The sequence below is a fragment of the Pseudorca crassidens genome, chromosome 3 (genome assembly GCF_039906515.1).
Source record: "Pseudorca crassidens isolate mPseCra1 chromosome 3, mPseCra1.hap1, whole genome shotgun sequence".
NCBI lineage: Eukaryota > Metazoa > Chordata > Mammalia > Artiodactyla > Delphinidae > Pseudorca > Pseudorca crassidens.
In genome coordinates, this window is record NC_090298.1 from 30439456 (window position 1) to 30464236 (window position 24781).

The following is a 24781-nucleotide window of genomic DNA, read 5'->3' on the forward strand; positions in this document are numbered from 1 at the left end:
CCTATGTCCCATTGCATAAGATCCACCAAAATCTTTCTCTTTTTCCATTTGCTGCTTATTTCAGTGCCATCTTTACCTTAGACACAATGAAAAAGTATTTAAGGAACTAATTTATTATTTGGGAATTTTTCAAGTGACCATTATTTTCTTTGCAGGAATATGTTCCCTCCAAATCTGGTGGAAGCTTGCTTTAAACAGGTAAACACAGCTACTAATTCACCTTTAAAATTCCTCTTTGGTGTACCAAACAGAGTAGGGTTCTCTTTTTAATTTAATTTAATTTTTTCCCATTTCTCTGTAGTAAGAAACACTTCTCTTGCCAAGCGGATGGAAAGCACTAGAGTTTTCTGGGGAATTGGGAGAGGAGGGGGGTGGTCTTCCCTGTACTGAAGGCTTAATTAGTTGCCAGACACTGTATGTCTTGCATACAAATGACTCATTAAGTCTGTTAATTATTAAGAAGGCTAATCAGGAGACTCTCTCTCCTCTCCCCCATAGCCCATAAACAAAAGCTCACCAAGCAAGCAAACTCCAGTATAAGATATATTTACAGCTTGCTTTAAAGATTAGGGAGATTATTCAAGTTTCTGGGTTTGATTTTAAAAATCAATGGGTTGTTTTTTTAAAAGTCTACTAAGGGCCTTAGAGATTCTAAAGGAGGAACCACATCAGAAAGCACTGCCACCATCATGTATTGAATGTCCCCTCTTTTCCAAGCACTAATGTTACATTTGCTCTTCACATAAATATGACGGGTATCATTGTCTTCATTTCGTTGATGAGACAACTTATCTATGATAATTCAGAGAGGTTATGTAGTAGGTGTGAGATTTCACAGGTAGTAAATGGCAGACCTGAATTCAAATTCATTGTGTTGATTTCAAATTCCATCCTCTTTCTGCTTCTGCATTCTGTTCTGCTTCCTGGGAAGGGGTATCCAGGCTGATGAGACACCTAGCAGGAGGCCATAGTGAAATCCAGTTCCCTTTAGCCCCAAATCCAAGCAACTCTTGGCTCTCTGTGTTGAAGACACAAATACATTTTACTATTAGGGGATAAAATTAGTAAAGTTCATTCTAACGTCACCTGAACAAAAAAGCTTTGTTGCCCAAGATGTTAAAAGGGAAACAACTAGACATTCTAGTTGTTAAATAATAGCTCCCGAACATTTCTCCAGATGGTGTCACTTCACCCTTGTTGTAATTCCCTAACCCTTGTGCTTGGGATCTGTAAAACAAACAAAATCAAACTCCGAACTCGTGGAGGACCAGGTTTTACACTCTTTGCTTTTTTCCCTTTTTAAAATTTGTATTGACCATTTTTAATAGGTAATGCATGTGCGCACTGCAAAATTCAAACAGAATTCCTTCTTTATTTAAAAAAAACAAAAAAAGCCTGCAAGGGCAAAATCTAACTCTCTTTATTCAAAACAACTATAATCATAAATAATAAACCCCTTTCAACCCAGCCAGCCAACCCCAGCACCACAGAGCTGACTATTCCAGTTAGTCAGCTGGCACTAGGTGACATCAAAAATGCTGATTTCTAGCAACGCTGGGAAAAGTGCTGACTCAGGAAGATTTATTGTATTTGGTTTGGGATTGCATTTACAGGATTTTGAAAGGGAAGCAAATGTATCATCCCAGATCTATTTGTCTTAGATCAGAATGCAAATGAGGTTGCAATTTCTGTGTAGGCTGCAAACTGTGTCTAAGGGGAAAGAGTTGGAGGTGTAGGAAAGGCTAATTGGGGTTGAAAATTCACCCTAGACAATCCATAAAATGCATAAGCACCCCAGTAGAATAGAGATTGGAGAGCTGACTGACAAAAAGGTGTCAGTTTCTTTGTTAAAATTACGGGCAGTGCCACTGATTGTTTAGGGAATATGTCTACAGTATTGACAGCTGGCCATGTCCTTGTTTGGGAATAGTGCTTTCCCACTGGACAAAAAAGTCTCCCATTTACTCTTGGTAGAGAAATGGCCCAGCCCTTCGTGTACAGCTGTGCTTTCTTCACCTAGACTCTAGATCCAGTCAACATCCATAGATTATTACCCTCTCTGGTGCTTTACCCCCGTCAATGTGAAGGCCAGAAATTCTACTCTCGTTAAAAATCATAGAGAGATGGGCTTAATTGTTTCAAATAGCCACAGTAATACGCTCAGCCTTTTCTGTCTGGGGCCTCTCTGCAGAAGCTATAGGGAAAAGACCATCTCTTGAATAAGAGGAGACTCTTCTATAGACTTGAGAACGGGGTTGTCATCCTCAACTATTATTCACGCAACTATTCTTAAGAACTAATACTATCAGCAATACTTTGAAGAATGTTGTTTTGGGGATGTTAAATTGTTTAATATTCACCGAAGTCTCCAACTAAGTCTAGTCCCTGAAGGGCTTTGTTATTGAGCGCCACTAGCCAACATTAGCATAGTGCTTTAAAGTTTACCAGATGTTCTCATATATTCTGTTTAATTTGATCATTACAACAACACTGTGAGGTAGAACCAGCACAGTTACCCCTGTTTCGCAGCTGTGGAATATGAGCAAGGGGATGTTAGGTGATTTGTCCATGATCCCCTAACATGAACCCATAGAGGGTAAAGGGATTATTGTGAATATTTGAATTTACAGTCATTTTATTAGGGTTTCAGAAAAAAGCAGAAGCACTTGTATCTGTTTACTCCATCTTCAACCTCTTTCCTATTATGGTTTGTTGTGTATTTGAGTGTGTGTGTGTGTTTGTCTGTGCTGAGGAAGTATTAGAGGTTTGTCACAGATTAGATAGATGATAAGTAAATAGATAGAAGATAAATAGATAGATAGACAGACAGGGTAGATAGATACTTTGTGTAACACTTTTCTCTGAATTTGGGGTAATGTATATCATTATAGAAAATCCGAGCAAAAAGTACAAAAGAAGAAAGCAAAAATTACCTTTAATCCCTGTTGTGCCTTTTCTTTTTAAGTTTAAAACCAACTATGAGAAGAGAAGCTTTAAAGTGCCCATCCAGTCCAATGAAACACTTGTGGGTGCCGTGATAAATAATGTGTCAGAGGCCATGGAGACTCTGACGAGGATCACAGAGGAGTTAGTCCCAGTGCCAGGGTCTGTGAATGGGGTCAATGCCCTGGGACTAGTTGTCTTCTCCATGTGCTTCGGATTTGTGATTGGAAACATGAAGGAGCAGGGCCAGGCCCTGAGAGAGTTCTTTGATTCTCTTAACGAAGCCATCATGAGATTGGTAGCGGTGATAATGTGGTATGTATTTCCATTTGCTATGTATGCTATCTAGAAGATGCTTATTGCCATCAACTTGTGTTCTGTACTGAGGAAGATGCCACCAGGCAGGATGGCCAATTGCAATGATCTCATTCGGGTAAGCACAAGAAAATCAGTAACTTTCTGGGCTGGTAGTGGCCTTGAACATATCTGCAAGCCTGTCTGCATAAGTTTGCTTCCTTGTTTTTGAAAGGTGTCAACTCCCTTACTCCAGCACTGATGGGATACCATTCCTCATCCCTCCATTTGATAACTAATTAGTTATTCATTCTCCTATTGATTGTCTCCTATTTATTGATTGTCTCCTGTATACCAAGCATTTAATGCCAGGTACCATGGATATAGCAATGAAGAAGACAGACAAGGATGTCCTGGATCTTACATTCTCTTTTTTAAAAATCTTTTCCACTACAGTTTATGACAAGATATCGAATATAGTTCCCTGTGCTATACAGTAGGACCTTGTGTGGATCTTACATTCTTAAACAAACAAACAAATCATCCATGTGCTTTAGTCACAAGTGCTATGGAAAAAAATAATAATAAAACATGAGGTTTTCTTTCATGTAATATGATGTAAGGTGATAAAAAGTGACTGGGGCAGAGGCTTAAAATTTGCCTTGGATGGGACAGAAAGGCCTCTGAGGAGGTGGGTGATCAGCTAGCCATACAAAGTACTGAGAGAAGAGCATTCCCAGGAGAGGGAAAAGCCCCTAGACCATCAGAAAAACCGAGCTCTGCTCTCCTCCATTTCAGTCCTAAGAAAGAAGTGTAAATGGCCATTCTGCGTCAAGCCTGAAGGACTCATGGGAAGTATTATGGAAGGCCAAGCCACAATTTATAACACAACTTCCTTCAAAGAAAGTTGAGAGCAGGAGACAAAGGAAAAGACTAAATCCACAGAGGAACATTGACCTTGGAAAGTAAACTCTCCCAGCAGGGAGAGAACCCTGTGATAGGTTTAGGCCTCCTGTGAGGGTTGCTTTCCCTTTTTCCTTTGTTTTAAATCCAGACTCCCTCTTGGCACCTGAGGCAGGAAAACATCCATTTCTAAGAAAAGCCCTCACCATCATGATTAAAAATATCCTTTGTCTTTATTGCCCCCAAAGCCCAGAGAAATCCATTTTTCAGGAGTTTGTTCAAGAAGGATATGAACTTGGGGGCACAAAGATGATCAGAATGTCGTCTCCCCAGGAGTCCCCATTGAAATGCTGGGGGCCCTCCTTGGAAATCTTGGCAGAGCTGAAAGTGGACATTTATCTTCATATTATTAAAATGCCTCCACCTTTCACCTCTTTTATGAAAGAAGCCTATTCAAGGCTGCAGAATGAACCTCACATGTAGCTTTTCTAGCTGTACGTTTGCCTGCACACTCAGCATTGAGTTATTACATTTCTGAAAACAGGTACTCTTATAATTTCCTGGCCTGTGTTTTTAAAGGACTTTTAAAAGAACCATTGTATTTTTCAATATGAAATAAGTCCTCCACAGTTCCCAGCAGACCCTTCTCCTGAAGGGTGATCAGCTTCTCTGTTTTGGGTAATGTGAGTTGGGTTGTAGTTTACAGCACACATCGGACAAAGAGAGCGGGGCCTTGATTCAATGTGTACAAGACATTTCATGTCTCCGTTGTTCATTCTTTCAAGTCTACAGGCGAAAGATCACAAATGGCAGTAGCAGCCTGTGGGTAATAATTACTTAACTAGAACACCCATAACCTGATTGTGGTAGTACAAACATGCATGTTATTAACTTTGATAGCTCTGAATTTATTTTATGATTGCCTTCTACTTATGGCAAATGGTGCTAGTTTTTCATTTGCATTGTAACATACAATTTCCTCTTAGAGTACATTTATTTAAATAAAAAAAGATTGATACTAAGTAATACTGTACGTAGTGTGTAATATGGGAAAAACTAATAAAAGTTGTCCTTGATTAAGAGAGCTGTCTGCAAATCTAAAACACTGAAATGCCATCGTGTGCATCTTGCTTTAGCTTGGGAGTCAGGCTCCGACGTGGGAAATGCTCCCAGAAGTCCGGATATTGGTTTGGTGGATTCTGACTGTTCAGAGTACTTAGCAGGGGAGCAGGAGACAGCAGGATGGGGGGATGGTGGCATCTGAGGACCCCCAAAGTGACCCAGGTGTGGTGAAATGACAGTTATTTAGGAAAAAAAAGAGGTGAGTAGCAAAACCTCTGAACCTGCCTTTTTTTTCTGGTTTAGGAGAAAAAAAGAATTGTGACCTAGAGAAATTCTGAGTGAGAGGAAAGCCTAATTATGCACTAGTTATATTTAAATTTATATTTTAAAAAAGAAAAGAAAGAAGTTCATAGTTTCTGCAAGTCCTCATAGTATTCTGCGCAGAGAAGTTTGGAAGACAACCCTCTGACTTTTTCTTATCACTTGGTAATTTCTGTGGAATAGCTTGTTGGAAATCAGACTTCCAACTGTGCGTGTGTTGCTTCTGCATAGGTACGCCCCTCTGGGCATCCTCTTCCTGATTGCAGGGAAAATTGTTGAGATGGAAGACATGGGAGTCATTGGCGGGCAGCTTGCCATGTACACAGTGACAGTCATCGTGGGCTTACTCATCCATGCGGTCATTGTCCTGCCCCTCCTCTACTTCTTGGTAACACGGAAAAACCCCTGGGTTTTCATCGGCGGGTTGCTGCAAGCGCTCATCACGGCTCTGGGAACCTCCTCCAGGTACGCATACATCCGTGGCTTATTTCTATCAGAAAATGTATCTCAAACTTTACTTTGAACCAGAACCTTCAGACTGAGGGGCGGGGGTGTGTTTTTCCAGGTTTTAAATGTCCAGACATAGGAATTGGCTTTTTGACTCCAATGCTAGTCAGACCTAGTTGGGATTCAAAGACTAGCTGGCTATATACCCTTTCAGGGGACAAAATGGAAATCAGCTATCCTTTCCTGCCCGTTCTCATCTTCCTCGTCCAGTTGCCATTTGCCTAAGGGAGAGATGGCCGAGCGTTGGCACAGGCTCTTGTTGGGGGATGGGGAGTAATCACAAGTGATGCCTCACAGAGGACTCCAGAAGCAGAGGAGCTGCCAAATGACCCCGTGAGGGGACCCACTGTCCCTAGCCCTGTTCCCCTATTTATACTAGTGCTGACTTAGTTCCCTTTCACTTAGGATATGGGAAAGGAAGGAACTCTCTGTCCAAAATACCAAAACGGACAGGCACAGTCTGAACTGTCAGGATGGTCAGCTGACATGTCCTGTTTTACTGTGCTCAGCTCTGCCACCCTACCCATCACCTTCAAGTGCCTGGAAGAGAACAATGGCGTGGACAAACGTGTCACCAGATTCGTGCTCCCAGTAGGGGCCACCATTAACATGGATGGGACGGCCCTCTACGAGGCTTTGGCTGCCATTTTCATTGCGCAAGTTAACAACTTCGACCTGAACTTTGGACAGATTATTACAATCAGGTACAAGGAACATTCTATGCGACCTTTTCTTAAGAACGACTTTAAATGATGAGCCGGTGATCAGGGCTTGAGTGAAGAAACTGGGAGAGGGGACTCTTCATAGGAACAGTGTTATTTTTGATATTTAGAGATTTTTACTTTTTTAAACTACAGATGTGCATATTTATTAATAATGAATTTCTAATAATACAGAAATGTATAAAGTGAAAAGTGAAACTTGTCTGCCACCATGACTCCTCATCTTTCTGTAGGTGACCAGGGTTACTGTTTGGTGTACAAAGACCTTTTCCAATGCACAGACATACACACATTTTTTTTTTTTTTTAGTTAATGGAATCATACCATACATACTGCTTGCCACTTGATTGATTTACTCATCCGTATACCATCTATAAACATATCCAGCTCTTTCTTTTTAAAATCTGTAGAATACATAGTATGGATATTTCTCTTTTTAAAAAATGTTAAACTTCAATAAAAGGCATTGAAATTTTAGCTTTTATTATTCATTAGCTTTTATTGAAAAAAATTAGAAAATAAAAATACATTTCAAAAACTGGATTAACATTTTCTCTTGGGTTAACTTTTAGGCAGTATGTATGACAGAGCACACTGACAAATAGGTTGAGAATTTTCCTTTTGTGGACTATTTTTTTAACTTTTTTTTTTTTTTTTTTTTTTGCTGTACGCGGGCCTCTCACTGTTGTGGCCTCTTCCATTGCGGAGCACAGGCTCCGGACGCGCAGGCTCAGCGGCCATGGCTCACGGGCCCAGCCGCTCCGCAGCATGTGGGATCTTCCCAGACCGGGGCACGAATCCGTGTCCCCTGCATCGGCAGGCGGACTCTCAACCACTGCGCCACCAGGGAAGCCCTATTTTTTAACTATTATTTGAGCTGTCTAGTGAAAGGTAATTTTCCCTCTCCTACCTTCCACTAATCTCTTAGTTTCCTTCTCCAGGGGCAACCACTGTTGCTTGCTGGTTTCTTTTGTATCCTTCTGGAGACAGTCCAGGCATATCCATGTGCACATGTGAATATTGTCCCTTCTTTTTGCTTAATGAAAGTCATCGTGCACAACAGACCAATGAGTATAATGGAGACAAAATCTCACAATCCAGATCAGACCCTGCTCTTTAGTGTGTGTGTGTGTGTGTGTGTGTTTTAATTATTATTAACAATTCAATTTGGAAATCAAAATAAATTAGTTTTTTCACAACAGTTTTATTATAAATTGTCTTATACATAGGAAAGTTTAAAGAATATTACAACACACATCTTCTACCTAGAACCAACAACTGTTAACGTTTTGCCATTTTTGCTTCTTTCATTGTACATAGTTCAGCATGCATCACCTAAGAATAAAGATAGTTTCCTACATAACCACAATAGTAAGATTCTTAAAAACACTTCTGGAATATCCAGCCTATATTCAAATTTCCCCAGTTGTTTCAAAATATCTTGTATAGCTTTTTCCACAGACTAAGATCAAATCCAGGTTTACGGCTTGTATTTGGTTTTTATGTCACTTTAGTCTTTTTAAATCTCTATCAGTTCCCTCACATTTGTGTGCGTATGTCTATATATGTTTATTTAGAAATAATTTATGTCAGACTCTGTATACATATTTTGTACTATTGGGAAATGATAATAGTCGTAGGATGCATTGGGATAAAAATGATGGGGCTGATCATGGCCAGAGGTGACGGACCTGGAGGTTCTGGGAGCCCCAGGCCCAGTCTAGCTAAACTGGGGCTGGGAGCTCAATATCTCAGTTCACTATAACCTATTCTCGGGCATACCTTGACATACTGGTTGAAAAGCCCTGCATTATGAAAAAGTTTCATTTGCGTGTGTCAGAGTTAAAAATAATAATAACAATTATAGTGACTTCAACAAGATAGAACTGTACTTCTCTCTCATGTGGAGCAGCTCCACTCCACAAAGCCCTCCAGGCTGGTAGGTGTTCTACAGTGTAAGGGACCCAAACTTGTGGTTCTATCATCCCCGGGGTATCACCCTCATCCAGGTGGTCCAGGATGGCTCAACATCACCTCCAAATTTTAGCCAGTGGGAGGAGGAGGAATGACACAACCTGCAATTTGCTTGATCACTTTCACCTATGTTTTATTGGCCAGAACTTAGTTTAAGCTCCAAGGGAGGCTGGGAAATATAGTTTCATTGTGGGCGGCCATACGCCAGCTAAACATTCTAGTACACTCTATACAAGGGGAACAATGCGGGGGAACCATGAAGTCTCTTCCACAGACTTATTACTTTATGAATACCACTTTATATCTAGGTAATACTTTATTATTCAAAAAATATTTTCACATTCTCACATAAGCCTATCAAATAGATATTTAACAAACTGAGTCCCAGACAGGTTATGTGCCTTACAAATGAGGTTCACACTGCCTCCATAAAAAATATTGCTAGTAAAAAAAAAAAAATATATATATATATATATATATATATATATATTGCTAGTGCTACAGAACCTTGTTCATAAATCATTTTGCTTTTGAATTAATAAATTTGATTTTTTTTCTGACCGAAGTAACCATACTGTAAAGTTCAGTATCTTTACAATCCTCTGCTTGGTTAGGGGAATTATTAGAAACAAATTGTTTTTGTAACTGTACAGTATTTTAGACCTTGCAAAATACTTCCAGGTACGTGAAAAAGTATATAGGCACAAGTTTCCTCATTTAGAAGCAGCTGTAAGAACAGGACCAACTTCCTAAGGGTTGTTGTGAGAAACAAATGAGGTAATCCATGCTTAACAAATCAGGAGGCACGTAATAGGCATTTGATAAATATTAGTTAATATGATTATTAGCTCAATGGGTTTTACACCATCTCACTTACAGTTTTCTAAAGCACGTCGTCTTACGTTAACTTGGCAAGTCAGACATCGCCCCTGTGCATGTTTTACAGGGTCTGCTCTCTATCTCGGGAGATTTAAACAAATGTTTTCTGTTTGGGGACTTCCTCTAACAGTATCACAGCCACGGCTGCCAGTATCGGGGCAGCTGGGATTCCTCAGGCGGGCCTGGTGACCATGGTCATCGTGCTGACATCTGTGGGCCTGCCCACCGAAGACATCACGCTCATCATCGCAGTGGACTGGTTCCTGTGAGTACGCTCGGACTGCATTCGGCTTGCTGTCGTGGGGCTCTCCTCTGTCATCCTAGGGCACCAGGCAGCCTGGCGCCCCTCCCAAAGGGCTCCATGAAGAGGGGAGGCTTGGCCTGTAATTAAATTGTCCTCCCTGCCTGATCCCTGCCATCATCTGGCCACCAAGCCCCAGGCGCCATGCACACTCTCCCTTATCAGCCTTCGGGGCACATCTGGCTGCTACGCTTCTCGCTCTATAAAACCATTTGGGGATTGGGAAACCCGTTGTCTACAAAGCCAACATAAATCAGCAAAGCCATTTCTGAATTGCACAACACATCCCCATGGCGGCTGGGACCGAACAGCGGGCCTCCCAGGCTGCCTCGGGCTTTCTTCTTGTCTTCCCATTCCAATGGCATAATATAGTGCAGATGTTCCCATCTGACCCCAACAGCGAGTGGGGCAGCTGTGCAGACAGTGGGAAGAGAGCTGGCGTCATTAAGTGGAATTGATTTTTGGTTCTGAGGAAAGTTTCAAGAAAAGCACCCTTAGACCCTAACCTCTAGGGCCCACCCCTCTGCCCTTTTCCCCTCACCCTTCCAGCTAACATTCTCTGCCTCTTTTCTTTTCCTTCCATTTACAATTGCTCCCCAGGATGCCCAAGGTGACAGCCTAGAAGGACACAGTAGGTGTTGGAGTCTACATAGACTCCATGAGGTAGATCTAATGGCCACAAAAAGTTCAGTGTTCTCAAGGCACAATAAGTGGGGGGAAGATAATTACTTGAGAGCATGAGTTCCATGGTCACTTGGATCTGGGTTTGTGTCCTGCCCCTGTGTGGCACCGGCCAGATTACCCAGCCACCCTACTTTCCTTCTCTGCAGAATGAAGTCAATAATGTCGTCTACCTCCCGGTGGTGCTGTGAGAATTAAATGCATTGACACATGGAAAGCATTCAGCTCACTGTCTGGCCCACAGCCACTACTTGACTCATGTGAAGACTTTTATAATATAAAGCTGTGGTTCTCAAAGTTTTTAGTCTCACAACCCCTTTACACTTAAAAATTGACGACCCCCAAAGCTTTTATCTGTGTGGGTCATATCTATCAATATTTATCATGTTAGAAAAACTTAGGCATTTTTTAAATGTTAAATTCATTTAAAGGTTACAATAATCCATTCATTACATGTTAACATATATAACATTTTTATGGAAAAATATCATTTTCCAAACCAAAAATTTAGGGAAAAGAATGATACCATTTTACATTTTTGCAAATCTCCTTAATGTCTAGCTTAATACAAGACTAACTGCGTCTGCATTCAATCTGTTGTGTTATCTTTGGTGTTGTGTTGTGTTGTTTGTTCGAAAAATTCCACTAGACAGACATTCATGAGAAAATGAGAGGGAAAAGGGCAAATAACATCTTAGCATTATTATGAAAATTGTTTTTGCCTCAGGGACCCCCAGCGGTCTCTAGATCACACTTCTGAGACCTTCTGGTAAAAGGAAAGTGAGTGGTAGGAAAGAGAACCAAAGAAAAATTTTAAATAAAAGGAGAAAGGGGAGGGTCATTCCTACTGTTGGTACTCTAATTAGTAACTGAAAATTAATACTAATATATATCCTTAGTTATAAGTTATATAAGTTATTAATTATACGGATATATATTAGTAACTACAATTTTGAATGTTATGTGTCTATTATGGAATGATGCAGTGGGTGGCTACACCAAGCAGAATTTTAAGAGTTGCCCCCAGTGACTTAGCCAGCTGGTTCAAAACGTGAGCTGAAATCCCGTGATGTTCACAGGAGCCTCGCTTTTCCTTCCACCCCTCCCTTCCCCAGGGACCGTCTTCGTACCACCACCAACGTGCTGGGAGACTCCCTGGGAGCCGGCATTGTTGAACACTTGTCACGGCATGAACTGAAGAACCGGGACGTCGAAATGGGTAACTCAGTGATTGAAGAGAATGAAATGAAGAAACCATATCAGCTGATTGCCCAGGAAAGCGAAATTGAGAAATCCATTGATAGTGAGACCAAGATGTAGACTAACACAAAGAAATGCTTCCTTGAGCACCAGGTGTTTGAAAATCATTATACAATGTTTCCATCTCATTTCAACTCATTCTCTCCAGTCAGCCCTTTACCTCCCTTTTCCTCCCTGCCCTGATAGGATTGGGAAATATTCATCCAAAAACAAGGGGGGATTTTGCAGTGGCCAAAATGTATAGTTTTCATCCCACGTTTGAAATTTTTAAGTCATTTCATGTTAGTCTTATCTAATAAGGTACTGAGATCAAAAATAGTCTTGATCAGATCTTACAAGTTTATGTGGCACGCAATCCTGTAAATGTGATAGTTCTTACAAATTAAAGAGTCAAAACAAATACTAGGCTAAAAACATGGTTTTAAATCAACTTTCAGAATTTAAGAATCCTTCAGAATACAATTCAGTTTTAGTATCAAAACAAAACAACTTGATCAGCAATGGGTTATCGGTTGGTCATTACAAGGGTTTTTTTTTTCCTTTCTCTTATGATTTGTGTCCTTATTTTATTAGTAGCAGGACAATACAAATACACACCCAGCACAGCTGTGAGGAGGCACAGAAAGTGAAATTTCCATGTGGCCATGGGCAAGTTACGTCTCATCTCTAGGCCTCAGTGTTCCCATCTGTAAAATGAGCGAGTTCCTTAGATGCCTTTATGGTCGATTCTCACCCAAAAATCCTGTGGCACCGTAAAAGAGCCTGCCCTCCATTTCCTGAAAGAACATCCTGTAGCAAGTATCATTCCATGGAGCGTGAGACTTTCAGAATAGACATTTATTGGGAATGAACATTTCTAAGTGGGGGCAGGATGGCTGGGTGGTTTACCAGGTCCTGTGTCCAAAATGTCAGTTACACAAGTCACCTGGCTGGAGGCCCTTCCAGGAGTGGAATTGTTCATGAAACTCTGCTTAGTTCTTCCCAACAGGGGAAGTATTCCCTTCTTTCCTACTCTTCACAAACTAAAGGGACTGCTTTGGGAAGGATATCTCCCACCACTCCTCAACTGACCATAGACTTTTAGAAAATAAAACGTAAGACTAGCAACTTAGCAAGGGTGCTCACGGTCTTACTATGGAACACTAAAGATCGCCAGGAAAGAACGGAGCATGGCTGACATTATAAAGAGAGGATTTTAAAACACCAAGATTATAAGTCATCTTTAAGGAAGGTTTTTTTTAAAAGGAGAGGTTCTTTTTTTTTTTTTTTTAACCTGAAACACGTTTTCTTTTCAGTTCAAAAATCATTCCTTAAGGAAGTCTGCAGATCAAAATATAAGGTCACTTCTTATACGTTTTAAAGAAGTCAAATGAATGAGCTCTCTCTCCACTAGAGGTCCATGAACCGGGTGGGTGGTCTCTTATTTGAAAAGGTTTTTGACTATCATCAAAATTTCTTAGAATGACAGAAACAAGATATTTCTTTGTGTTGGAACTCCATTCACCAAATCATTTAAAACCTTCAGCTGAAGTGGGGTTTGGTTTGGTTTGGTTTGCGTCCCTGAGAGAAACCGTAGAAGATGAATCAGTATGAAGTCATGTCAGTGTGGTTCCAAGACAAAAAAAAACACTAGGGGTATTAGTTTCAGGCAAGGCAGCTACCAGGTTTAGAGGAGATTATTTTTTTACCCTCTAAGGAGTATCCAGTCAAAGATGTGAAGTGCGAGCTGTCAGACAATACCAGCTGTGTTTGAGTTTCTGACTGAAAATGGTGAGGAATGGACTTAATTATGCTAACAGATTGAAAATCTAGACATACATCCTCTGATATACAATTAGAGATGTTTTTATGTAGATCGCGAGCATTACATACATGTGTACAAAAGTTAACATTAGGCTGTGGTGGAGTAACCATTTAATGTCAAGGCTCTATTTGGGAAATACACTACAAAAGTTAATGTACATGGCTGTCATGACACCAGTAGAGTAAAAATTAATCGTGTCAAATTAACTGTTACACAATGTGATCTTTTTTATACTAACCATCTCTTATGGAAAGCAGGTCCTCTGGGATGACCCTCTTGCCAGCCCATCACAGGCTCTGCATATTACATGCACCCAGTGTGGACTGAGAAGCATTACCTTGTAGATGTATTTTCAATAAAGAAAAAAATTAGTTTTACATTATACTTTTGCATGTTGTTATTGTTCTTCTCCCTGAAGGAAAATAAAATTTTCATTCATGGAAGTATTGCAATGAGTTCAGGACAATGCTGGGAAGGATGCCATGCAGATTTTTTTTTTTTTTTTTTAAGATTTTACTAGGTAAAATCTTGGAAGGCCCAGCTGGGGAAGCCAACCACAGGAAAATAAATAAGGACACACTCTCCCTGCCCAACTCCTAGAACTGGAAACAGGAGGAGGTGAGGGAAGCACTTTGCTGTAACAGCATGCATTTACTTGTTCACCTCAGATTCAGATTTCTCCAATAAATTGAATCATTTCCATGTTGGGATTAATTAGAAAAGTGTAATGCCACCATTGGTTCTTCCAAAAAAAGTAATTTCCTGTCTGACCTTCAAATTAGGTAGGTAGATTTATCTATGTGATTACTGCTGCCATTTGTGAAAAGAGCTGAATAAGGTCTCAAGGGATATTTCAGAAACAGCCAATGTGCAAGTGAACCGTTCTATTCATAAAGCACGAGTTACGACAACTGCTTTTTTTTTTTTTTTCTGTCATGCTTTTTAACAGAGGACTGAGAGGCAATATCATGAAATGCCCAGACCGAAGTTGTGTCTAGAGACATTTTAATCTGACCCTCTACTAGCAGGTGACAGCCATCTAGAGGAGGGGCTCTTAAGGATGATCCACAAACCCCTAGATCATCCATGTGAAAGTGAGTTCTAATAGCCCTTGAAAGTGTGGGGAGAGTTTTGTGCACTTGCCTTTTTCTGGGGGAGAAATCCTTAATTTCCATCAATTTCTCTAAAGGATCTTTTGACCAAAACATTTACCAATCACTGTTTGATTAACTTTTTACAAGGCATCTATGGTATTGGACTGGCTGACTGGGGAAACGCTCACAGCCTGAGGGCATCAAACCAGCTCTCACCACCCTGAGGGAATCCCGATCTATGGGACTTTCTGGATAAAGAAGCAATCGGGGAGGTGCCACCAGAAACTGAGTCCAGCCCTAGGAAGTGCTTCTTCCTGCAATCACCAGTTTCCTTCCAGTCGCAGCCGAAGCTGCATTTTGCCTCCACACCCGCTATGACCACAGTCACGCCTGCGAAGCTGTTCATCAGCCTGTGGAAGATCTGGTGATGCCATTAGGGCTGAGGGACGTGGCAGCCCTGTCAGGGTGTGACTAAGGTGATGGGGAAGCCCGCAGAGATCCCTCTGTGCGGTAGGTCACAGATCTGTTCAGAAATGGAACTTTGGAAAATTTTCAGATTAACGGGTTTTTTTAACGTTTCTGATGAGTAAATACGCTAACAATTTTTTTTAAATCCTACACTGTGAGAAGTTGGGGGTCTGTGTGCTTCCCATATTTATGCCTTCAGCAGCACTGTCTCACCCCAAGCAGGATTCCCTTTCCCGGTAAAATCCTTTTTTTTTTTTTTTTTTTTTTCTTTTGGTAAGCCTTTATTCATATACAGAGTGTTGAAAATAGAGGTTTTGGTGCCGTTAATTGCGTGCGTCTGAAGGAAGGGCTCATTTCCCGCTGGAAGGGGCAGGGGGAGGGGGAGGGGAGCACATGCCCTCCTTCCGGGTGGCCCGCCGGGCACTTGACCTGAGGCTGCTGTCAATCATCCGGCCTCCGCGGCGGCGCGCTGCCCCTTCTCCCGCTCGGGTGGTCCCAGAACTGGGGCAACAATGACCAGCTCTGTGTGGCCTGTTCCGGGGGCCAGAGCAGTTGGGAGGTGTCATGCCATGCCGAAAGCAGTCTCGGAATGAATAAGCCATCAGAAAAAGCAGGGAAGGAAGAGCGGAGGAAGCCGATGGGCCGAGTTCTAAGAGGGAAAGTGAGAGATGAGAAATGTCTGGGGTAAATGAGGCAGGGTCTGGGGGAGCGATACCCACAATAGCCACCGGGGGGAGCCCGGAACTCTCCGCAGGAAGGAACTGAACTTCCTCTTAGAGAACTCGCTTGGATGAGCTCAGTATGAAATTCCAAGGTCGGCCGTGCAAAGGGAAGATCAGTATGTGAAAGCCATCAAGGGGTTTAAAATTCTTCCCCGCCCCATTTCTCCTTTCCCTCTGGTCATCCTGCTTCTCCAGTCCTCTCTCCCAGGAGCCCCTTCATTTCTGGGTATTCTCTGTTTCCTCTCCCCTGTGCCCTGCCTCTCTCCCCTCCCACCTCCTTTTTTGATGCCATCCTGTTCTAGATAATTATCTTCCCATCCCATCACTTACGTTTCCTAAGCACAGAGCAGGTTCTCAGTAAGCGGCTCGGTAACATTTTTTTAGCTGGTCTTCCCTCATCATGCCCACAAAACTGGTGTCTCAGTCTTCAATTTGGAAACAGTCTCATTTTACCGAACATACACGAACAAGTAGGATTGTTAGATAAAATACAAGACACCAGTTAAATATGAATAGTAACAAATAATGTTTTAGTGTATGTTCCAAAATACTGTATTTTTTTGGTTAATTTGGCAACCCTACGTACAAGCAAAATGAAGAATTCAAGACAATTTATGTTTGCTTCGATGAAGAGACTATTATAGGTGAGTTTGTGTGATTATTAAAAATAATCATCCTAATTTTTAATTCCTCTTTGCAGACAAAAACATGCTTTAAAAGACAGTCCAGATCTGGGACTCTTCTTACTATTTCTTTGTTTTGGGGGCGTTATCACTCACTATGTGCTTGTAAATCTTGTTGCTGCATTTAAAAAGCCTGATCGATCACCTTTAAGACTTCACAGAACGATCTTAAATAGATTAAACAATGTTTCAGTTATCCATGCTTGAAATATTTTAAGACTCACATCTGTTTTTCTTTTCTTTTTTTTTCCCCCTTTCCTTTTCTCACTCCTTCCTCCTGTTCTCCCTTGCCCACCCCCCCCCCAACTCCAAACATAAAATATTTTCTGTAATCCGTTACAGGACTGAACAATTTGGCATTCACATATTGTTTTCCAATGTGAACATATTTTTTTCATTTGGGGTGCTCTTTCTAGAAATGCACCCATATTCTTTTCATATTGTGCTACTCAAAGACCATCATTTTCCAGTCATTGTAAAGTTCGGAAGGAGGCATTTTTCAAAGTCTTTTGAGGGAACTCTAGCCTCCGTGAATGGGCATCATTCCCACAAAAGCCCCTTCTTTCAGCTGAGGCTGTAGGATATAAAAAAGCGGGGCCCAATTGGTACTGCAGAAGGAGCACAAAATATGCCCCTTTAAATCATAAATTCTTCCCCAGTAATCACATACGTGCAGCCAGGTTAAAGACAACAGTGTGTCTCACAGAAGACGGGTGTCAAATGACAACTTTTGGATTTCCTTTCCAAGTCTGTAGGTCCAGGGGATCATTAAAGAGAAAGAAAAAAAAAAAAAAAAAACGTTGAAGGCAGCCAGCTGGGAACTTGAAGACATAGCAGGAGAAAATAAAGACCATCCAAGGGTCATCTCAGCCCCAAAAGGAAATGATGATCGGTCTGCCCTGGGGAGAACTTAGCATTCAAAAGTTCTGTCAGCAACACAAGTCTGAAAACTGTCACCAAATTCCATGGCCTTGGCACTACAGGGCCTCAGTGAGGTATTGTTTCACGTAAGCTGATGATGAGCCGTTAACCAAAGAAGCAGAATGTCTACATGTGTGTTAGAAAACTAACACAGCTAGACTAAAAGCACCTTCATGCTTCCTGAAACTTAAAGGCCCTCAGCTTCAGAGTGGTGGTTGAATCCCAACCTATTAACCCTAAATTCTTGAGCAGTTTCATCAAGGTCCCTGGACTGTCTTGGTTAACTCTGGAACATAATCTATGGGATTCGTGGTGATGGTAGTTACCTGGATGAGGAAATGTGAGTTCAAGTTCCTGACTTGCTTTTAACCGACTGTGGTACCTTGACCTAATCCTTCAGTCTCCCTGTATGTCCTCATCTGTACATGTGAAGGTTGGCTGAAACCTGAAGTCTCCAAACCAGTTTTCATATCAGGTTTCCATATATTGGAGGAGGTTGAATGGGGCTCTGTGGTCAACTAAGCTTGGCACGTGTTGGATCAGACTTCAACTCCCTCAACATCAACAGGTATAAGACGACCATGAGGTGTAACGAGAATTAAATAAATGATAATATAAAATTCTCAGCACAGCTTCTGGCACTTAGGAAGATTCTTAAGACATTTAGGACAAAACCGTCTCAATGAGAAAAGAAGAGGCCTAGGGATGATGCTGGAGGAGGGGAGAGTGGTTCCCAGCTCCATCTGGGCCCACCAGAGCAGGAAGGAACTCACCGAGGAGGCCACAGACCAACCTCTCCTCCAAGGGAGGCTTTGCAGGGTCAATCACCCCTAGAAACGGGCATCCTGAGAAACTGCCAGGCCGGAGGGGCCCAGGCCTCTGCGCGCGCCCGGGGTACAGGCAACAACTGCCAGTCTCCTCCCGGCCTTTGTCAGGCCCGGCTCTCCAGCGTTGCGTGGCGATTTTGTCAAGGGCACAATTCGACACTCTGAGGGGACCACCCAGCTTTCTCCCGGTCTCCCAGAGAACAAAACCACCACTCTGTGTGCCAACGACCTCCCCTTCTGCCAGGCCCCCTCCTGCCATCTCCTCCCTGCCAAGGGGAAATGGAGAGGCAGTCAGGCCCACACTCTGTGGGAACCCAGGGGCCAGTGTGCTAATGAGCTGTCCCCAGCTCCAAGCCAAACTCTCTGTACCTGGGATGCTGCTGCCACCCTGTGGCAAAGGTCTTTCTCTAGGCTCCGGATGGCCACTCGAGACAATGCGGAAACACCAGGCGTTTACTGCAAACTCATTTCTGATGCACTCAAGCAAAGGCTATAGAGACGGAAAACAGCTCAGAAGTCTGAAAGAAAAAGGAACTTGAAGGATTGTACATCTACAGAAGTGATTCTCCAAGTGTGGTCCCCAGACCAGCGCTATCAGTATCCCCTGGGAACTTATTAGAAATGCAAATTCTCAGATCCAACCCTTGACCTATAGAATCAGAAACTCAGAGGGTAGAGCCCAGTAGTCTGTTTTAACAAGTCCTCCAGGTGGTTGTGAAGTACACCAGAGTCTGAGAACCACTGGTCTAGAGTCTAAAAAGAAATAGACTTTTGGAGTTGACAGACTAGGGTCCTAATCTTGGCCTTGCCAAGCTGTGTGACTTTGGGCCATTTACTTAACCTTGCCATGCCTCTATTGACTCATCCCTATCACAGTAATAATCGTTCTTATTTTCTAGGATTTTTTTGAGGATTAGATCAGAAACTAAGGTAAAGTCACTGGCATATGTATATGCTTGATTAATGGTGCTTATTTGAGATGTTATCATAATGAAGTCATAAACTTGTTTACACTACCACTAGGATAAGCAGAGTAGATCATCTATTTATTGCACAGACATTTATAGAGTGCCTACTATGTGCCAGGCACAGTAATGGGCAATTTAGGTATAGCAATGTACAGACTATTCTAGTAAATACTTCCTAATAAATGTGTAGTTATAAGGGCACCATGGACTGAATAGTGTCCCCTCCAACATTCATATGTTGAAGCCCTAACCTCCAATGTAATTATATTTGGAGATAGGGCTTTTAGGAGGTAATTAAGGCTAAATAAGGTCATAAGGATAGGGACCTAATTTGACAGGATTGGTGGCCTTCTCTCTGCACGCGCGTGCGCGCACACACACACACACACAAGGAAAGGCCATGTGAGCACACAGCAAGAAGGCTGCCTTCTTCAAACCAGGAGAAGAGCCCTCACCAGAACCCTACCATGCTGACACCCTGATCTTGGATTTCCAGCCTCCAGGCTATGAAAAAATAAAATCTCTGCTGTTTAAGCCACCCAGTCTGTGGTATTTTGTTATGTGGTGTTTTGTTAAAATGTAAGCTCAAATTGTAAGCATTGTTATGAGGAATAATAAAGCCGGGTAAGAGCCTGGAGAGGGGCTGGAGCACTATTTAAATAGGCTGGTCAGGGAAGTCTTCCTGACGAGGCTCTGTGTGAGGAGATACCTAAGTGGAATGAAGGATCAAGCCTGTGGCTTCAAAGGGAAGAAAGAACCAGTGCAACCCCCCCAGCCCATCCCCCACACCACACCACCCCTCACCAGGTGCAGTTATGAGCTGTGTGGGAGCAAGAGCCAGGAAGCCAAGGTGGTTGGAAAAAAGACAAAGGGGTCAGAGAGGTGTCAAAGGAGTGCCGGCCTGGGGGGGTCTTGCAGACCATGTGGAGGATTGTGGATTTTAGTCTAGGTGTGAGGGGATTCCACTGGGGGTTGAGAGGCAGGGGATCCTCTATTTTATTTCTAACTTCTCTGTTCATCCTCCGGGTTGGCAATCCCACTCTTTGCCCATCTAAATAGTCTCCTTTGGGTAACTCGGCATCTTAGTGAGATTCCCTAGACTTTCTGCTCCCTCCCCTCTTCTCCACATTCTTTTTTTCTTTTTTTATATTTAATTATTTATTTATTTTGGCTGTGCTGGGTCTTCGTTACAGCACACGGGCTTTTTGTTGCGGCATGCGGGATCTTTAGTGGCAGCATGTGGACTTCTCAGTTGCAACATGCACACTCTTAGTTGCAGCATGCGGACTCAGTTGCAACATGTGGCCTTCTCAGTTGCAGCATGCGGAATCTTTTAGTTGCGGCATGCATGCAGGATCTAGTTCCCCAACCAGGGATTGAACCCGGGCCCCCTGCATTGGGAGCACAGAGTCTTACCCACTGGACCACCAGGAAAGTCCCCTTCTCCACATTCTTCATCCAGCCCTGGAACTCACTCGCACCGAGGCAGGGTCCGTGTTTAGACCTGCTGGCTCTCAGCCTGATATCCACACTGTACAGGAAATGAGAGCGGTCTCAGATGAGCAAACCGCACCCTCTGCTGGCACAGGGCAGCCCAGCACAGTAAAGGGGGGGAGTCGGAGGTCTCTGCCCACGGGGTTCTCCTCGGCCTATGTAACGCCTGCCTCTTGAAGAAAATAGTTCTCTCCTGGCCTCCCTTCTTTTTCCAGCCACCCCCATGACTGGAAGGGATGGGGTTCTGCCACCCATCGCTCTTCCTGCATGTCTCGCAACAAAAACCCTATGGGTTGGTTCACCAGGACTGGGTTTTGATAAGCTAAGGAAGGACATGAGGGAATCGAGAAAATCTCCTCTCTTCACAATACCTGCTCTCCAGTCTATGGCCTTGAAACAAGATCTTGTTTTGAGCATCAGAACCCGAATACTATTGATTTCTTTCTGCTGTAATTATCCTAATTTCTTGAGGCAGATGAGGGCCCTTGGCTAGGCTTGGCAGAAAGTATATTCAGAAAAGCAAAAAAAAAAATCATACCAACTTTTCCCGCCAAAATATTATGTAATTATTATAATACTAGTCATTATTATAGAAAGATGAGGCCTAGTGGCAGGGAAATTTCACTGAGGTTCTTTCATTCAAGGGATTTTTCCGGTGCAGGGTCACGCCTAAACCAAGCCCAGCCATCTTTCTCAGGTAAGAGCCCTCTTGAAGTGGAAGGGAGGCTTGAAGTAAAAATAACAGACATGCTTTCCCAATCCACTCCCCAAAAGGCCAAGGAAAGCCTTGACATAGGAAAGAGGTCAGCATTTTCTATTCATTTCCTGCCCTAATGGGAATCAGAGACCAGAATGTCTATAACACTCTCGGGGGCCCTTGCTGGACAAAATCAAGAAGTCTCTCTAAGCAGAATGGAAAAAACTCCCTCACCCACATGTCTCAAACGCCAAGCAGATGCTTCCCTGTTCCCGCCTTGTCCCAGCTATGCACTTCTGAGACAGGTATCACCCCAGAGTTGTTAAGCCTAGCATGGGCCTTGCAGTCAGGAGCCCCTAGTTCAAATCAGACACCTCCACTTACTCACTTGTATCCTGGGACACTAATGTCACTTCTCTAAACCTAACGTTTCCTGGGCTCATGGGGTTTTCTGGGGATTTAATTAAGCAATGCTTAGCTCATGCCCAGCACATACACACGCCAGGGCTGAAATACAGCTGAAAATCAGTGGCCAGCCCAGCCACACCAGATATTTGCTGCTGTGTCCTTTCTGATTGGTCAGCATCCATGCTTCAGCAACTGTAATGTATGTTCACTATCACCTCCAGCTATTGTTATCGTTAATGTTATTATTCTTCTTGTTTTCACACTGTGTGTCCCTGGTGGCCTTATCTGGAGAGAGAAAGAGATCTTACCACAGGATGGCAGCAGATAATCTTCAAAGTCCTTCCCAGCTCGAAAGTTTCATGAGTCTATGAAAATGATCTATAGCTGGAATTGACTAAGGCCAAAGAGGACTGAACTGTAACACAAGCCAGTTGCCGGAGCACAAAGAGCCTCCTTCTCTGCTCCTTCCCATCCAGGCGGGAATCTTCAGGCATTGTTTAGAGAGTCTGGGGCTATGGTTCAGACGACTTGTCCACCTCCCTGCTTCCCCACTCTTTACCCCTCTATTCTCATTCTCTCTCTCCCTGGCCCTCAGACCAAGGACTCAGCTTGCTAGTTTTTCATTTCTATTCCCCCTAAGGCATTATCTTTTGCATCACCACTCCCCTGGCTCTGTGCTCTGAAGCATGCCCCACTAACCGGGTCCAGGATCCTGGAACACTCAGTTCCAACCTGGACACCGCAATACAGGCGGGGAACACAGACCTCGGAGTCCTGGGTCTGTACAGGGAATCAGACCTCGGAGTCCTGGGTCTATCAACCCATCAACCATCAACACATATTTTACTTATTTATTTGTTTTTATTGAAGCATAGTTGATGTACAATATTATATGTTACAGGTGTACAATATAGTGATTCACAATTTTTACAGGTTATACCACATTTGTATTTCTTATAAAATCATGGCTATATTCCCCATGTTGTACAATATATCCTTGCAGCTTATCTTATGCATAATAGTTTGCACCTCTTAATCCCCTACCCCTATCTTTCCCCTTCCCCCTTACCTCTCCCCACTGGTAACCACTAGTTTGTTCTCTACATCTGTGAGTCTGCTTCTTTTTTTTACATTCACTAGTTTGTTGTATCCTTTCGATTCCACATATAAGTGATATCATACAGTATATGTCCTTCTCTGTCTGACTTATTTCACTTAGCATAATGGCAAAATTTCATTCTTTTTATGGACGAGTAGTATTCCGTGTGTGTGTGTGTGTGTGTATATATATATATATATATATATATATATACACACTACATCTTCTTTATCCATTCATCTGCTGATGGACACTTAAGTTGCTTCCATATCTTGGCTACTGTAAATAATGCTGCTATGAACACTGGGGTGCATGTGTCTTTTTGAATTAGTTTTTTTTTTTTTTCAGATATATACCCAGGAGTGGAATTGTTGGGTCATATGGTAGTTCGATTTTAAGTTTTTTGAGAAACCTCCATACTGTTTTCCACAGCGCTGCACCAATTTACATTCCCACCAGCAGCGTATGAGGTCAACACGTATTTATTATGAACCCCAACTCTGGCATTAGAGGGGTGAGTTGGAATCCTCACTCTGCTGTTGGCTAACTGTGTGACCTTGGGGAAGCTTTATACCCTCTCTGAGCCTCAGTCCCCTCATCTGTAAAATGGAGATATAACAACATCTACCTTGCTGTGGTAGCTGTGAGGGTAGGTGGTCATGCACACGAAGAGCAGGTAATCCCAAACAAGAGGTTTATTGTCATCAAACAGGTTCAAAGAATTTATAATCCAATGGAGAGGAGAGAGATGAATACATCCCGAGAAAACACTGCCAACGGTGCTACGGATTCTCACACCAGGGGTTCAGAGGAGCTGAAGTGCTAGGAAATCAGTCTCTTCCTCAGGTGACATAACTTGGAGGCTTTCACAGACTGAAAAAATCTATACAGGCAGTTTCATTAGGAAACAAATCATAGTGCACTTGTGATCAGTATTTATTACCTGGAAAATTAAAAAGTCTTCCTAGCTCCCCCTCGGCATGTCACAGGGCTCCTTGGCTAGAATTCTCGAGATAGAAAGTCTGACCCACAGTCCCAGGCTCAGTCATAAATCTGCATTAATATCAGCAATATTTTGAGCACCTACTGTCTACCAGCCAAGCACAGATCCTAACAGGGAAAAATCATTAAATGAGTAATAATATTTGTGTGATAAGTTCTAAGAGAGGGTCAGACAGGGGAATTCCAGGGAAGCATCATTGTAAACAGGGCATGTCATCCTCTCCCCAAAACTTTAAGAGGCATTATTCCAGCTTTCTAACTGAGCACGATTATGCCTGAACTATAGGCACAGGATTATTCTATTCTTTTTTTTTTTTTTTTTTTTTTTGGCTTCCCCATGTTGCTTGCAGGATCTCAGTTCCCGGACCAGGGATTGAACCCAGGCCACAGCAGTGAAAGCACGGAGTCCTAACCATTAGGCCACCAGGGAACTCCCGGATGATTCTATTCTTAAGGATTTCCAGGAACTGGTTTTAGGATCTAACCTCCCTTCCACTTTAGAATGCCCTGGTTTATTTAAATTATAATTTCTCTAAGCACATATAATATAAGACCCTTCAAGTACAGAAGGGCAAGGCATATGTTGAAAACCTGTTATATATCAGGCACTCACAACAGTCTTGTGAGGAGACATTATTATATCCATTTTACATACAAGAAAGTAGAGGTTCAGGGAATAAGTAACTTACTCAAGGCAAGGTTGCAATTTGAGTCCAGATCCAAACCCAAAGCATGGGTTTCCCCGCT

General features: G+C 42.5%; 1 protein-coding gene across 1 annotated transcript in view; it reads left to right on the plus strand.

Moving 5' to 3' along the window:
- The window catches only part of SLC1A3 (solute carrier family 1 member 3), a 75041-nt gene extending 61008 nt beyond the window's left edge, over positions 1-14033 (plus strand). Inside the window, exons 5-10 of the mRNA XM_067730528.1 lie at positions 156-198; positions 2966-3258; positions 5755-5988; positions 6540-6734; positions 9736-9870; positions 11703-14033. Coding sequence (XP_067586629.1) covers positions 156-198; positions 2966-3258; positions 5755-5988; positions 6540-6734; positions 9736-9870; positions 11703-11907 — 1105 coding nt within the window. The 3' untranslated portion in view covers positions 11908-14033. The remainder of the gene's footprint in view (positions 1-155; positions 199-2965; positions 3259-5754; positions 5989-6539; positions 6735-9735; positions 9871-11702) is intronic.
- The last annotated feature ends 10748 nt before the right edge of the window (positions 14034-24781 follow it).